Source organism: Myiozetetes cayanensis, unplaced genomic scaffold, assembly GCF_022539395.1.
Source record: "Myiozetetes cayanensis isolate MyiCay16 unplaced genomic scaffold, myiCay2020 scf2-11, whole genome shotgun sequence".
NCBI lineage: Eukaryota > Metazoa > Chordata > Aves > Passeriformes > Tyrannidae > Myiozetetes > Myiozetetes cayanensis.
The window spans coordinates 108,180,839-108,194,571 of record NW_026087411.1 but is presented as its reverse complement, the minus strand read 5'-3'; the positions used below and the strand labels follow the sequence as shown (position 1 = coordinate 108,194,571).

Here is a 13,733-nt window from a genome sequence, read left to right as displayed (position 1 = left end):
TGGTACCATCCAGTTCCCATTCCTGCAGGGATTACAACAGAGCCTGGCTTTACATTTTAAGCTAGTTTGGGACTAGCTCTATCCTGGTGTTTTCTGCAGGACTACACACAGAGCTGGAGCAGATCCAAAAGGTGCCACTGTGTTATTTATCCCCAAGTCTGGTGTGGCTGAGTAAAACATTCAGGAGCCATATCACAGTTGATATGAGCATTTTTTAATGCTATGGGAGGAAGGCAGAGAGTGTAAGAGTGGAAGATTGATAAAAAATGCCAACACTTGCAAAATACTGTAACAATATCCACATATCTAAGTGCTTCCAGGGCTAGATTTGCTTTTACAGCCTGAATGATTCTGTGATTCTAAAACATCAGGTAGGAATGCACGGGGCTGTGGACATGAACCAGCGAGCTCTGAACGCCGCTGTCTCCCGGGAACAGAGCCCAGTGCAGCCTTCCTAGGGGGTCTACGGCATAAGGGCTGTCACAGCTCCCGTGCCCCGAACTCCAGCGGGGTAAAATCGAGTCTGAGTGCCGAAATCAGAGCAGTCCCTCCTGCTCTGCCCGAGCACACACCGTGACACTCATCCCGCCCAGCACGGGCATCAGGCCAAGCTCCCCTGTGTGCTGGGGGAGCGGTGGATCTCTGCCGGGCTTTCTGTCTCCATCCGTGCCATAATCCAGGTCAGCGAGTAGAAACAACAGTGAGCTGCACTAATGGTGCTGACTCTGCTCATGTCTCTCCCTCCAAAGTAAAACACAGCCTCGCCCCGTTCCACCCCTTGACCCGCAGAGGAGCAGCTGATGGCAAGGGCAGAGCTCGGAGAGGAGGAACCGAGAGCTCGGAGAGGAGGAACCGGGATTGGACTCTGTTCCCGAGGGCAGGCTGGGTTTGTTCCGGTGCAGAGATTGTCCTTCCTTACTCAAAGGTGAGTAACAAATTGTGCTCGGGAACCGTATAACTCCTTAAAATTGTTGTCTGGGGCCATTGCTGGCAGATCTGACAGTCTGAAGTTGTTACACTTGGTTGGAAACTTGGGTTTCAGTTTCTGCGGTTTTCTGTGTATTTGAGTGCAATGTAGATACTCAGATCCCCTTGTTTTCCTTCTCTCTCTCTCTCTTTTTTTTTTTTTAAACATTTTTGTGGGCCTGAATCTGTCAACAAAGGCAACAATTTATAGAAATGCAAGTTAGTGAACTCTGATGGAAGAGGCAAAAAAGCTTCTTTCACATCTTATTTTTAATTGACTAAAATTTGGACAAAATTAAGAAAGCAGAAGCGTCTCTTACAGGGTGGTATCAGGTGGGCTTCCCACTCAATTTCTTAACTGATACAGACAAATTTTGTGGGACTGGATTAAATGGTTCAGCTGAAAACCATGAATACACAACCAGCCTCAGGAAAAAAAAAAAAAAGCCTTTAAATTACATTGTATAGAAATGGGAGTGTTTATTCGCTGTAAAATGGCCGTAGAGCACCACCCCGTGGGGATTGACATTGCTAGGGTTTCAAGCTGTTTGTCATTCTGCATTTGCAGTCTTACCACAAACAATTAGGTATGCACTTCGCTCTTCCTGTACAGATAGCATCTATCATCATGCAAGGGATTGTTACAGAGGGCAGGGTGGTCTGTCACACCAAGTTGGTTCCTTGAAGAGGCTCTGCCAGCAGCCCACCCTGTGCTGCCTTCAGTAAAGTACCAGTTCTCAGGAAGTAACACAGTTGTTCCCACTGTGATTCCCTCTTCTTCTCATCTCCTTCCACCCAACACCAGGGAGCAGAGGGGAGCCTCTTGCAGATTTAATTTTGCCAGGCAGGAGGAGGCTTGACATTGCAGTCCATCTTAACAGCTGCTGGTGCCAAAAGGAACCCCAGAACAGAGACTGAGGAGTTACCTGAAAGACTTCTGCAGCAGTGGGACCCCCTACCAGAGAAAACCAGGCACGCTGGAATCACCTGCTGAGGCAAGGGAAATAAACAGGAATTTTTAAAATCTTTTGTCATCTTTCATCACTGAGATTTTCTCACTGCATGTAAGTGTGCCTGTATTCATGCCAGCTTTATTTCAGCCTTGTTTTGGTTTTTTTTTCAGAGAAAATGTTTGCAGCCTATTTTGATTGCCCAGGAGGCCCAGAAAATCTCTGTATGAAAGAAGTGATGAAACCAAATCCAGGAGAAGGAGAAGTTCTTGTGAAGGTCTCTGCCAGTGCTCTGAATAGGGCAGATTTACTTCAGGTATGTGTATGTTATGCAGATTTATGTACCTGAAAATAACACTGATTTTCCAAGCCCCTATCTGAAGTCCTGACAGATCAGAAGAGTTAAAAGAGATTGGAAGTTGTGAGCATTTGGATGGGAGATTTCATAGGGCCGAGAGATGTCTGTTGATTCAGCAGGTAAATCTTTTTATCTGGGTCACTGCAGTGCTGGGCTAGTGTGGAAAGGCACTTGCCTTTCAAGAAAACATGTAAAACCAAAGCTCTGGTCTTTCTAGATGCTTACACTCTTCTCTGGACATTTGAGATGAACAGGAACTGTTCCACTAGCCCAGTTCCAGTGGGAGAAAAACTACATTCAAATTATTGAGTTTGATCTGCAAGTCATGCTCTGCAAGTGGGGACCATGGTACCTCCTCAGTGGAGACTGGCCTGGACAAAGGAGACTCATAAAAAAATGAATTTATTCTTATTTTAAGAACATACTTAGGAAACAAGAAGTGTTTCCAGAGAAGAGAAGATCCTCAGTTTACTAGAACATTTGCACAGTGCAAAACCAGGATTAAATAAATAGGACCTAAGGTTAGGGACATGCAAAGGGAATATTGCAATTCATTACAGTCAACGATGTGTGGCTTTTCCTTTCTTGCCTTCTCTTTTCTTTTATTCTAGAGGAGAGGGAAGTACCCTCCCCCCGAAGGAGCAAGTGATATTTTAGGCTTAGAAGCAGCTGGCAGTGTGGCTGGGCTGGGCCCTGGCTGCAGGGGCTCTTGGAAGGTCGGCGATGCAGTGATGGCTCTGCTCTCCGGAGGAGGCCAAGCACAGTACGTTGCAGTTCCTGAGGGCCACCTGATGCCAATCCCTAAAGATATGACTTTTATCCAGGCTGCAGCCATTCCCGAAGCCTGGTTAACAGCATTTCAGCTGCTGCATTTTGTAGGTAAGAGGTGTATTTGCCCATCTATCCCAAAAGAACTCGTATTCCTTTCTGTTATCAAAACCTCTCTTTGTTGCCTCCATCTGAATGCTGTTTGCCTTTTCTCTGTCACTTCATTCCCGTGGGTCAGAATCTGGTATGCCAGACACAAATCCTGAAATCTTGACCACCTCTCCCCACTCACAGCTTACCCTGCTGATTGCATATTTACAAGGAGGGATATGGAAAGATGCTCAGTTTTCTTTTCATCTTTATTTCTCAGCTTGAATCCCTGAATGGTTTGGGCTGGAGAGGACCTTAAAGATCATCTAGTGCAATGCCCTTGCCATGGGCAGGGACATCTTTTATTAAGTCTAAACCCTCAAATAACCTCCATGTTCTCTGAACAGCTGAAAAGTCATCCTATCTTTAAGGATTTGGCTTCACTTGCAAGCATGACCATATAATGAACTTTCTCACCAATTGCCTTTGGACATACAACAGGCAACATCTTGTACCTTGTTTCACAGAGACATTAATTGTAGGTAAAATCCCCTCTGAGTTGATTTAAAACAGTCAGAAGCTCACACTCTTCACTTTGAAAATACGCTGCCAAGGCACTGCCAGGGTTTTCTTCAGGTGAGAAATATCCTTCTACTCTCTTAGCAGTAGCACCTAAAAGCTCCAGTAAAGAACAGAAGTTCCAAACAAATAACTTTCCTTTATACTTGCTTCAAGCAGTGTTGTTTCCTCAGGATCACTTCCAGATCACTTCAAATTAATGTGTTAGAGCAACTGATAGATGATGGGTAGAACTGGTCCTTAATATTACCCAGCAGTTCTGGTATTTCTGCATTGTTGAGTGCCTGATTTTTCAGAACGAACAACCTCCAGCAGTGTTTTTTACTGGCTGATTGCACTCGTTTAAGCATGGTCACAGATGCCCAGAGCTGGACAGGGCCAAGATAAAGTCATTCCACTGAAACTGGTAAAATGAAGTTCTGTCAGCACACTGTGACCTCTGTTAGTCCTGGGTTTGTTTCTTCTATGAAGGATATGAAGATGTAAACAAAGCCCAGAAGGGCATCTCTTTCAACCCCTCTTCAGTATTTTCCACACTGTTCATGTTTTAATCCAAAGGTGATGCCCAAAGGTGACCACTCTTCCCTTATGTCCTTCAGGTAAAGTACAGGAGGGTGAGACAGTGCTGATCCATGCTGGAGCCAGTGGAGTTGGCATGGCAGCCATTCAGCTGGTGAGACTGGCAAAAGCAATTCCCATCGTGACAGCAGGAACTCAAGAGAAACTGAAAGCAACAGCAAACGCTGGAGCAGCTGCAGGGTTCAACTACAAGAGTGAAGATTTTAGTGAAAAAGTCCTGGAGTTCACCCAAGGTAAGAACCTCTCTGTGAAAGAGCCTGTGACAGTGGGGAGGGGTTTGTACCTCCCAACATGTGCACAAACGCTCAGTTTCAGCTGCCGCCTCAGTCGGTGAGGGAGCAGACAGCAGTGACCCTGACACACTGTTCAGCTCAGAATGTGCCTTTCCTTCGTTTAATTGTGCTGTTTTCTGCATGGGCTCTCTTTATCTGTGTTCATTTGGGGCGTAAATATTGTGCCTTCTTATTGTTTTGCTCCACAAAGAACTGTGGGACCAGGTCCTCACACTTGTCTTTGTAGGAGTTTGAATCATCATGGAATCACAGAACGGTTTGGGTGGGAAGGAACCTTAAAGATCATCTTGTTTCAAGCCCCTGCCATGACACTTTCCACTAGGCAGGGACACCTTCCCCTAGACCAGGGTGCTTCCAAGCCCCATCCAACCTCGCCTTGAACACTTCCAGGGGTAGGGTATCTACCTCACCATGCTGGGTTCTCACACTGGTAAAAAAATTTCAGTAGGAAGAATTAGATGAGAATTGCAGGGTTGATTCTGTACCTATTGAGAACAAGGTTTTAGTTTTCCTTGAGATTATCCCAGCCTTTAATGCAGCTCAACTACATTGATGAAATCTCTTCTGTTTCTACTTAAGGTTCTGGAGTGGATATTATTTTAGACTGTGTTGGTGGCTCATACTGGGAGAAGAATCTCAACTGTCTGGGTACTGATGGTCGGTGGATTATTTATGGACTACTGAGCGGAGGTGAAGTCCATGGGGATTTGCTGGCAAGGCTGCTTTACAAAAGAGCCAGCATCCACACGAGTCTATTACGGTCACGAGACAAGGAGGTAAGTAATGGCTATCAACAGTCTGTGCAGTTTGACCATAAAATCACTGATAGTTTTCTTTTAAAACCAGTGTTAAACACCTTCTTGCCAAATAAAGGCCCACCTTGAGCTATCAGAGCATACTTGGAAAAATTAAGTTATAATTAAGTTATAATGTCCCTTTTCTATTTTTATCAAATTCCTCCCTGAATCAGAGGAATGATACCCAGGACTTCTAAATGTACTTCACAAGTACCATAATTTATAGATTTGGTGTAAGAAAGAACAGAACTCGAGTAATCAGGCAATTTGATCGAGTCTGAGGAGAGGTAAATAAAAACCTCTATTAGGTAATTTTTCAGTAAAAAGCAAGGCCATTTGGATGCCCAGCTACCAAGAAGAAAACCCCTTTATGTGGAAAATTTTCAGCTATGACAGTAAAAGACAGGTAGTGCAGAGCCCTAGGGTAGATGGTTTAAGACATAATATATATATATAATACATATAATTTTTTCAAGAACTTTATCAGTTTGAATTTAAATGTTTCTGCACTGAGCTTACACCACCTGTTTTGGAGAATTTCATTCAGTTACAATGTAATAAATCTAAAAGTTTCCTTCTTACTTGTAATTTAGACCAGTCCTATGTTCATTATGCCCCTTTCCCCGTGACAGCGCCAGGCAGTGTCTCCTTGAGGGCCGCGCACACTTTGTATAGGCCGTGCTTAGAGACACCTCAGTGAGTGAAATGGCTGGAAATAACCTTCAGAACTCTCTTTTCACGCAGTACAAGGAGCGGCTGGTGAGAGCCTTCACAGAGGATGCGCTGCCCCATTTTTCCGGAGGGGCTTCCCCGCGTCTCCAGCCGCTCGTGGACAGCGTCTACCCCCTGCACAAGATCGCAGAGGCACACAGGGTCATGGAGGAGAACAGGAACATCGGCAAAATCGTCATCGAAGTGCCCGTTTGCTTCAAGAAAGGGCCGCTGCTGTAGCTGTGCTGGGTGCCAGGGTCACTGCGGGGCTTGGACTGCAGAGACCGCTTATTGTGGGCGGTGAAGAAGGGCAGAGGATTACGGGAGGCGTTTATTGAAAAGGTGGCGAGGAGGGGCAAAGGATTTCGGGAGGCGTTTATTAAAAACAGGTCCGTGTTGCAGCTCTGTGGCCGTGAATGGAAGGCGGGACGCGAGGCGGGTATCGCGGCCCCCTCAGGGCGGAGGGCGGGGGCGGGGCCGGGCCGAGCGGGGCACGCCGGGACAGATCCGGGTCTCCCGCGGGCGTTCCCGATCCCTGCCGGAGTTCCTGTTCCGGATCCCTGCTGGTGTTCTGTTCCCGGGCTCCTTCCCCGCCGGTGTTCCTGCCCCAGGCCGAGGCCTCCTCCTTCAGCCCGCAGCCATGGCGATGCAAGCGGCCAAACGAGCCAACGTGAGTGCGCTGCGCTGCCCCGTCCCGCCCGCGCTGGGCTCCGGCCCCGCTCCCGGCCAGGGGAGCCCATCCCGCTCCAGGCATCCCGCTGGTCTGACGGGAACACCACGGGGGGTGGGACAGGGTGATCTCTAAGGTCCCTCGCAATCCCATTCCGTGTTTCTGTGATTTGGGCTGCTGGGTTTAAGGTTTGCGGTCCGTGCCTCCGGTCTAACACCCGCCGTGTCCTTATCCCCCTCAGATCCGGCTCCCCCCGGAGGTGAACCGCATCCTGTACATCAGGAACCTGCCGTACAAGATCACGGCCGAGGAGATGTACGACATCTTCGGGAAGTACGGCCCCATCCGGCAGATCAGAGTGTAAGTGTTTTGTTTTCCTGTGGGACAGTGAAGGGCTCCACGTGCTCCGCTGCCGCTGTTCCCACCGCAGCGCGGGACAGCTGGGACCCACAGCTGGAAAGGCTCGGTGCCCTGAGTGCCAGATGATGCTCTTATGTGAATTTGTTAGAAAATTATATTGCTGGGAGGTGGGGGGGAAGAAGCTTAAATTTGGTGTGAACTTGGTAAAATATGAGACTCATTCTCCTGAGTCTTAAATACAGCTGAGCGTTTACCTTTGCTGGAGATAAAAATAAGAAAGGCAGAAGCTGAACAGTTTTCCAGTTTTCCTGTTTAATGAGTATGAGATAATTAATGGGAAAACAGAGATGTTGATGTTGCTGCTGGACCTGTGGACTAGAAGCAAACACCAGCAGCAACCCCTGTGGGTCAGAGACAGGGTTCCCTCGACCACACAGGGTCTGGATAGTGGGGATGTGACTGTGACTTTGCTTGTAAATGCCTGGAGATTGTACCTGTCTGCAGCAGCTCTGAGGTTCTTCTCACTGCTGGCTCTGGTGTTGTTATCCTGAGAACTGTCTGAGTTGTCACAGAATGGTTTGGGTTGGAAGGGACCGTAGAGATCATCATGTTTCAACAATCCCTGTGCCATGGCCAGGGATACCAGACCAGGGTGCTCCAAGCCCTATCCAACATGGATGCTGTGGATTAAACCATTCCATCTGGATGGTATCATGACCCACTAAGTTTCTGCAGAAAGAGTTGGCTGAACCTGGAATTCAGGGAGAGCTTTTGAGGACTGTAGTAAGGCTGACTGGAGTATGGACACTCTTACAAAAGGATTTTTTTTTTTTTACCTCTATATTTAGGAATATTTAGAATATTTAGGAAGGGGAGGAAACAGAACTTGGTGTTTAATACATTGTAAGTCACATTTCCTGAGTTTCTGACTAAGTTGCTGATCAGATTAGAGCAGAACATCCCCTTGTCATTTATATGGCTTTCTGTTCCCTAATGCCCTGAGACTGGGGTGGATAATTAATGTTTGTTTTGAGTACGCAGGATGTAAATACCTAAACTGTCAGTGCTGTGTAAACAGACCAGGTGTAACAACCTCAAATAGAAGTGCTCATTTCAGAGCTGTAGTGATTGAAATCACAGGGTGGTTTGTGTTGGAAGGGACCTTAAAGACCATCTAGTTCCAACTCCCTGCCATGAACAGGGACACCTTCCACTAGACCAGGTTTCTCAGAGCCCCATCCAAGCTGGCCTTGAACACTTCCAGGGATGGCACATCCACAGCTTCTCTGGCAACCTGTTTGGTTGTTAATTGTATAGAGCAAAGCCAGTTTCACAGGCAGAGTTGCCCTCAGCAGACCAGGACAGGGGGACACGTGCTGGTGGTGCTGTGCTGGGATGTGCAGCTGGACAGACCCTTGTCCAACAGAGAAATGCAGCAGATGTGGCTGGGGAATGGCTGAAGGAACAAGGGGCACTGCTGGGCTAAACAGGTGGAGTTCTTTGTTAATGAACATAAAGGACAGCCAATACTTAAGGTTTCTGAAAACATGTAGGCTGGAACAGTGGGACATAAGGAACTGGGATGTATCAGGAGCTTTCCATTAGGGCAACCCACTGACGTGTGTATCCAGCAGTTTGTTCGAGACTACTGACTGATGTTGTTTCCCACAGAAATGCCAACATCATCACGAGACAAGGCATAAGGTCGATCCCCCTTTGTAATGGCTTTTGTGCTTCATGCAGCTTTTATCCCATTCTCCACCTTTGTACACATCCCACTTGGATATGTGAGATACTGTTTGTCCTTGGGAGTTCTCAGAAGCACCTTGGAGACAGTTGTTCTGATTATTAAGTCTCTATAACTGTCTTTTAGTTGAAACCTTTGGGATCTGTAAACTCTGTGGTCCCTCAGGGCTCATTAGTGTTATGTGCCCAGCCGTGTGTCCCATCCCTCGGGCAAAGGGAGTGGAATTGGTGCTCCAGTGGGTGAGGGCTGTGGCTCAGCAGTGCGCTGTCACCAGCAGGGCTGTTCTGATTCCTAAATTGGCTTTGTGATGTGCCAGGAGCCCTGTTCAACCCTAGGGACACATCTGATCCAGACAGCCACTAACTGACAGCCAGGTCTTGTAATATTAAACAAGCTAATTGCTTTAATAAAGACTTAGATTATTTCCAGACACATGGCAACCCTGACAAAAGCTTCTGATAGTTGTTGTGGGGAGGTGCACTTTCCTTCAGGAGCAAAATAGAGCACATTTTCCTGTTGCCTCTGACTCTGAATTGTTTGATGTGGAAAGCAAGAATGTAGTTTAATATCTAGAAATAATAAAAAATTGGGTTTTAGTGAAGTAGCATTAGTTCATCTAATCTCAGTCACTGTGAAATAAATAAATAAACGTTAGACTAGTAAAACTACTTTGTGTTCATTTTATTCAACGTTAAAACTGATGTTGCTCTGCAGTGGGAACACCCCTGAGACCAGAGGAACAGCCTACGTGGTGTACGAGGACATCTTCGACGCCAAGAACGCCTGTGATCACCTGTCAGGGTTCAACGTGTGCAACAGATACCTCGTGGTTCTCTACTACAATGCAAACAGGGTATGTGCACCAGGGGGGGTTAAGTTACCTGTGAACAGAGCCAAGCACAAAAACCAAACCCAAAATCAGGTTGTGAAGGCAGTTGCTTGGGTACTCTTAAGAAATAATCCCCAGGTGTTGGAGGGAGTGGATTGGACACGTGGTCAAGGTTTCATCTTTACTTGGGGATTTGTGTGCCAGACAAAGCACCTTTGGACCAAGGGTGTGACAAAGATGTTTCTGGTGCAAGTACTCTGGAGAAGAGGAAGCAGGGGCCTCCCACCAGCACAGCTGCAGCAGGGTGTGAGATCTTGTTTACGGGTAAAAGGTCTCTACTTCTGGGTGTCCTGCCTGGACACTGACGGTGTCCAGGGCCCTGTGATGTTCTCCAAGGGCAGGAATCAAACAGAGCTGTGTGTATGATGGTGATGGATTTCGTATTGGTGTTGGTTGCAGTTACTGGGAAACAACATGTCCTAAGATGAGAGATTCTTTGTCATCTCACGTATTTTTTTCTTCCTAATTACAGGCATTCCAAAAGATGGACACAAAGAAGAAAGAGGAACAGCTTAAGCTTCTCAAGGAAAAATACGGAATTAACACAGACCCTCCGAAATAAACTGATCTTTTTTTGAAAATTGTTTTCAAGCCCTGCTGTCGAGTTCTTAACCTAAACACAGGAATTCTCACTTCTTCTCTTACAGATTTGATAAGCTGCAATATGAATCTTTAGATCTTCACATTAGAATTAAATAAATGTAAAACACAGGAAGATCTGCTTTAAGATTAAATCCCACAAGTGGACGTGGGTTCTCCAAGCTGTGAGGGTGACCTGGCAAAGGCTGCATTGACCTGTTTCTAGCAGGAGCTTTAAGAAGGGGCCGAGCAGGTTCTGTTTTTGACTGAACAAAGCAAACCCCTGTTTATAGCAAAGTTTCTTTCACAAACTGTAGAAGATAAATGGCCTTTTAAATTTAAAAGTATCCAGCTGATAAGGTGACTCCAGTCAAATCTGGTTCCAGCAGTGGTGCCAACACTGGCCGGGTGCAGTGAAACAGCCCTGCCCTCACAGTGCTGTGCTGCAGGGCTGAGCTAAGGCTGTACAAGGTCTTGGCTGAGTGTACCAGGGTCGTACTGAGGACTCCGTGTGAATTAGAGAACACCCGGCCAAAACGAGACAGTAGACAAAGGTTTTGATTTTGTACATGTACTGTGATTGTTTGCTGCCTGCTGTGTTTGAATTCTTAACAGATTTTCTGTACATAATTTTTTAGGTGTAGCATCTGATGGAGGCAAAACCAAATTTACATTTTTTGTAGATTTTCTTTTTCTTCAGCACTCATGTCCTGTGTATAAAAATGAGTTTGATACAGAGTGTGCATAACCAGTGTCTTTTGGAAGTGGGAAAGAACAACCTCTGCCTCTGTTCTGAGCCAACTGGAAGTTGTGTGAACATTGGTAATATCCTGCCTTGGAATTGATTTACTTGGGTGGATGTGAAGTTTTACTCCCTGATCAGACAACTTCCAGCCAGTGCAGAACATGGGCAGATGCAAACACACTTAGCTTGGGGATTTGTAATTTGATTTTGGTTTTTTCAGTACATTGTACTGTCATAAAGAAATGTTCCAATTTTCTGATCCTTTGATTTTTTTGTTGGAATCTGTCACTTAAGGAACCATGCTGTTCATTTGGTAAAAAAAAAAATTAAATGTCTACATATTTTGCTCTTTTTCATCAAGGCTTGCTGTGTGCTGTGCTAGTTCTGTGTGTAACCTGTCCTTCCAGAAGGGGAGTCATCCATCACCTGACTGTTTGGGACACAGGTAGGAGCTGTAGCACATCCATCGCCATTCGTACAGGAATGTCCCTGTGTGTTCATGGGTGGTGGGCAGGGTGCCCATGCCCAGCTCTCACACACAGGAGATCCCTGGCAGGATCCCTTCCCTTAAAATTGTCACTGCTTTTTGCAGCAGGAAGCCTTGCAGGCCACAGTAACCCATTCCTGAGGTCGGGAACAGACGCTGGGAGACTTGGAGCCTGTTAACCCGGGATTGGGTGAGCAGTTGCTTCTCCACTGCCAGCTTGGTGTTCAGGTTTTGCCCCTCAGATTAACACAAGCCAAAGGTTCTTGGGCAAAAAACGGCTTGCCTCAAAAATATTTAAAGGAATGGAATCCTAATGGAAGGCTTGCTAATATGTGAACATCCATTACACCCCCAAATATATGGCTTTTTTTTAATATATATTTTTATATATATATATATGTTATGTATGTACGCATGAGGCCTCTCGCTGTACCAGGAACTGGAGCTGCTTGTTGCCATGCTGGATTTATGGTTCTAATAAATAATAATAAACACTGATAATAAATACCAGGGTGCCAGTAATGGTGCTGTGCACTGCCAGCGTTGTTTAAAATCATATGCAAATACCACATTGCTTCTGTCAATAGCAGAGAGCGTGGTGCTTGCACTGCAGTGCCTGTTTTGATGAGGATTTGATGCTGTTTGAAAAACACATATAAAAAGCAATTCTTTAGGGTAATAAGATTAATAAAAATTCCTTCAATGAATCCTCAAGATCAGCAGCTTTTGATTTCTCTGAGAGCTCAGCTGCTGCCTTTCATTAAATATTCCATTTCATACTTTTTCTTCCAGTGCCTGTTCAGGGCTTTCAGTGTCCCCGCACATGTAAAATGAAATAATGATTTGTACCTGCAAGACAGAGGGAATGGAAATGGAATGCCCGGAGGATTGTTTTGATGAGATCTGCTCAAGATTTTGTTTGAAATGGAATATCAAAGGACAGGGAAATGAGTTCATCTCTGTGAATGGCAGAGGGGCAGCAAATAAGGCAGATGTTACCAGCCTTGCACTCTGCATCTGTGCTGGTTTTGTGTGTGCTCACTTCCTGTTTCATTTTTCAGGAAGTAGGGCATGAAATTAAGCCTGGAAGGTCATTTTTTTTCCCTATTGATGCTGTTTAGAAATTAGTAACAGCAGCATATCTGATTACACAGGCAACGACAGTAAATTTTTTCCAATCTTATTATATAGTGGTAATAATTATATGTACAGTGTTGATCGATGATACAATTAAATAAATTAACGCATTTGCAGTCAAATAAAAAGCAGAAGATTACATTTCCTTGAAGACTTAATTTCCCTAAGTATCACAAAGCACAATTAGTTTTCCTTTTAGATTTTTTTTTTTCTTAAATGAAATTGGCATGAAAAATGTAATAATCCCTGCTTCCAGCCAAGGTCTCCACAGAGAGGGGTGATGAGGGAGCACTCCATCAGCCAGCTGTAACAAGGATTTCACAGAGCCGGGAAGGGCTGGTGGAACTGCTGAGGGCAAAAGGGACAAGCACAGCAGCAGCTCTGCAGATGGAGGAGATAAGACTGAGTATGATCAGCTCCTAGAGCCCAGCAGGAATGTCTTTTCCCTGGTAAGAAACCTGGCAGGAGCAGAAAGGCAGAGCCATGCCCTGCTTATTGCCTCAGATGTAGCAGAAGCTCCCAAACAGCAGGGCCAAGAGAGGATGAAGGGAATATGTGGTCATTCCAGGTACGTTGAGCCAGTCCTTGGCTTCACTACTTTCCATTCAGGAAAGGGCACAAAACAGATACTGGTTCCTGGTGAGACCCCACCTGGAATTCTGCTTCCAGCTCTGGGATCCCCAGCACAGGAAGGACATCAACCTGTTGGAGTGAGTTCAGGGCAGGACACCAAGATGATCAGAGGGATGGGCCACCCCTTCCATGAGGAAAGGCTGAGAGAATTGGGATTGTTCAGTCTGGGAAAGAGAAGGCTCTGGGGTGACCTAATTCCAGCTTTCCAGTACCTGAAGGGAGCCTACAAGAAAGATGGAAAAAAACTATTTATGAGAGCATGTAGTGACAGGACAAAGGGGAATGGATTGAAACAAAGAGTAGGTTTAGATTAGGTATTAGGAAAGATTCTTTACTGTGAGTGGTGAGACACTGGCACAGGTTGCCAGAGAAGGTGTAGGTGCCACTTCTCTGTA

At 45.8% G+C, this 13,733-nt stretch overlaps 2 protein-coding genes across 3 annotated transcripts; both read left to right on the top strand.

The window, feature by feature from the left end:
- Nucleotides 1-645: 645 nt before the first annotated feature.
- On the top strand, nt 646-6,502 carry TP53I3 (tumor protein p53 inducible protein 3). Of its 2 annotated transcripts, XM_050316567.1 has the most exons (7): nt 647-925; nt 1,772-1,961; nt 2,090-2,232; nt 2,886-3,153; nt 4,311-4,523; nt 5,163-5,359; nt 6,125-6,501. In XM_050316567.1, exons 3-7 carry the CDS (start codon nt 2,095-2,097, stop codon nt 6,329-6,331), a joined length of 1,023 nt encoding a protein of 340 aa, XP_050172524.1. In that variant the 5' UTR covers nt 647-925; nt 1,772-1,961; nt 2,090-2,094; the 3' UTR covers nt 6,332-6,501. The 2 variants fall into 2 exon arrangements, with proteins under 2 accessions (XP_050172525.1, XP_050172524.1); XM_050316568.1 differs by lacking the exon at nt 1,772-1,961 and having other exon boundaries at nt 646-925; nt 6,125-6,502.
- Nucleotides 6,503-6,597: 95 nt separating this feature from the next.
- On the top strand, nt 6,598-11,441 carry SF3B6 (splicing factor 3b subunit 6). The gene is made up of 4 exons (XM_050316145.1): nt 6,598-6,761; nt 7,003-7,121; nt 9,583-9,721; nt 10,230-11,441. The coding sequence occupies exons 1-4, from the start codon at nt 6,732-6,734 to the stop codon at nt 10,317-10,319; spliced, it is 378 nt and encodes a 125-aa protein (XP_050172102.1). The 5' UTR covers nt 6,598-6,731; the 3' UTR covers nt 10,320-11,441.
- Nucleotides 11,442-13,733: the final 2,292 nt, after the last annotated feature.

What these genes read in the sequence shown, in the direction of transcription:
- TP53I3 (XM_050316568.1), top strand. Translation starts at nt 2,095, where the DNA reads ATGTTTGCAGCCTATTTTGATTGCCCAGGAGGCCCAGAAAATCTCTGT. An exon ending in ATAGGGCAGATTTACTTCAG is followed by an intron (nt 2,233 to 2,885) that starts GTATGTGTATGT and finishes CTTTTATTCTAG; the next exon opens with AGGAGAGGGAAGTACCCTCC. An exon ending in AGTCCTGGAGTTCACCCAAG is followed by an intron (nt 4,524 to 5,162) that starts GTAAGAACCTCT and finishes TTTCTACTTAAG; the next exon opens with GTTCTGGAGTGGATATTATT.
- SF3B6 (XM_050316145.1), top strand. Translation starts at nt 6,732, where the DNA reads ATGGCGATGCAAGCGGCCAAACGAGCCAAC. An exon ending in AAGCGGCCAAACGAGCCAAC is followed by an intron (nt 6,762 to 7,002) that starts GTGAGTGCGCTG and finishes TATCCCCCTCAG; the next exon opens with ATCCGGCTCCCCCCGGAGGT. An exon ending in CCCATCCGGCAGATCAGAGT is followed by an intron (nt 7,122 to 9,582) that starts GTAAGTGTTTTG and finishes GTTGCTCTGCAG; the next exon opens with TGGGAACACCCCTGAGACCA.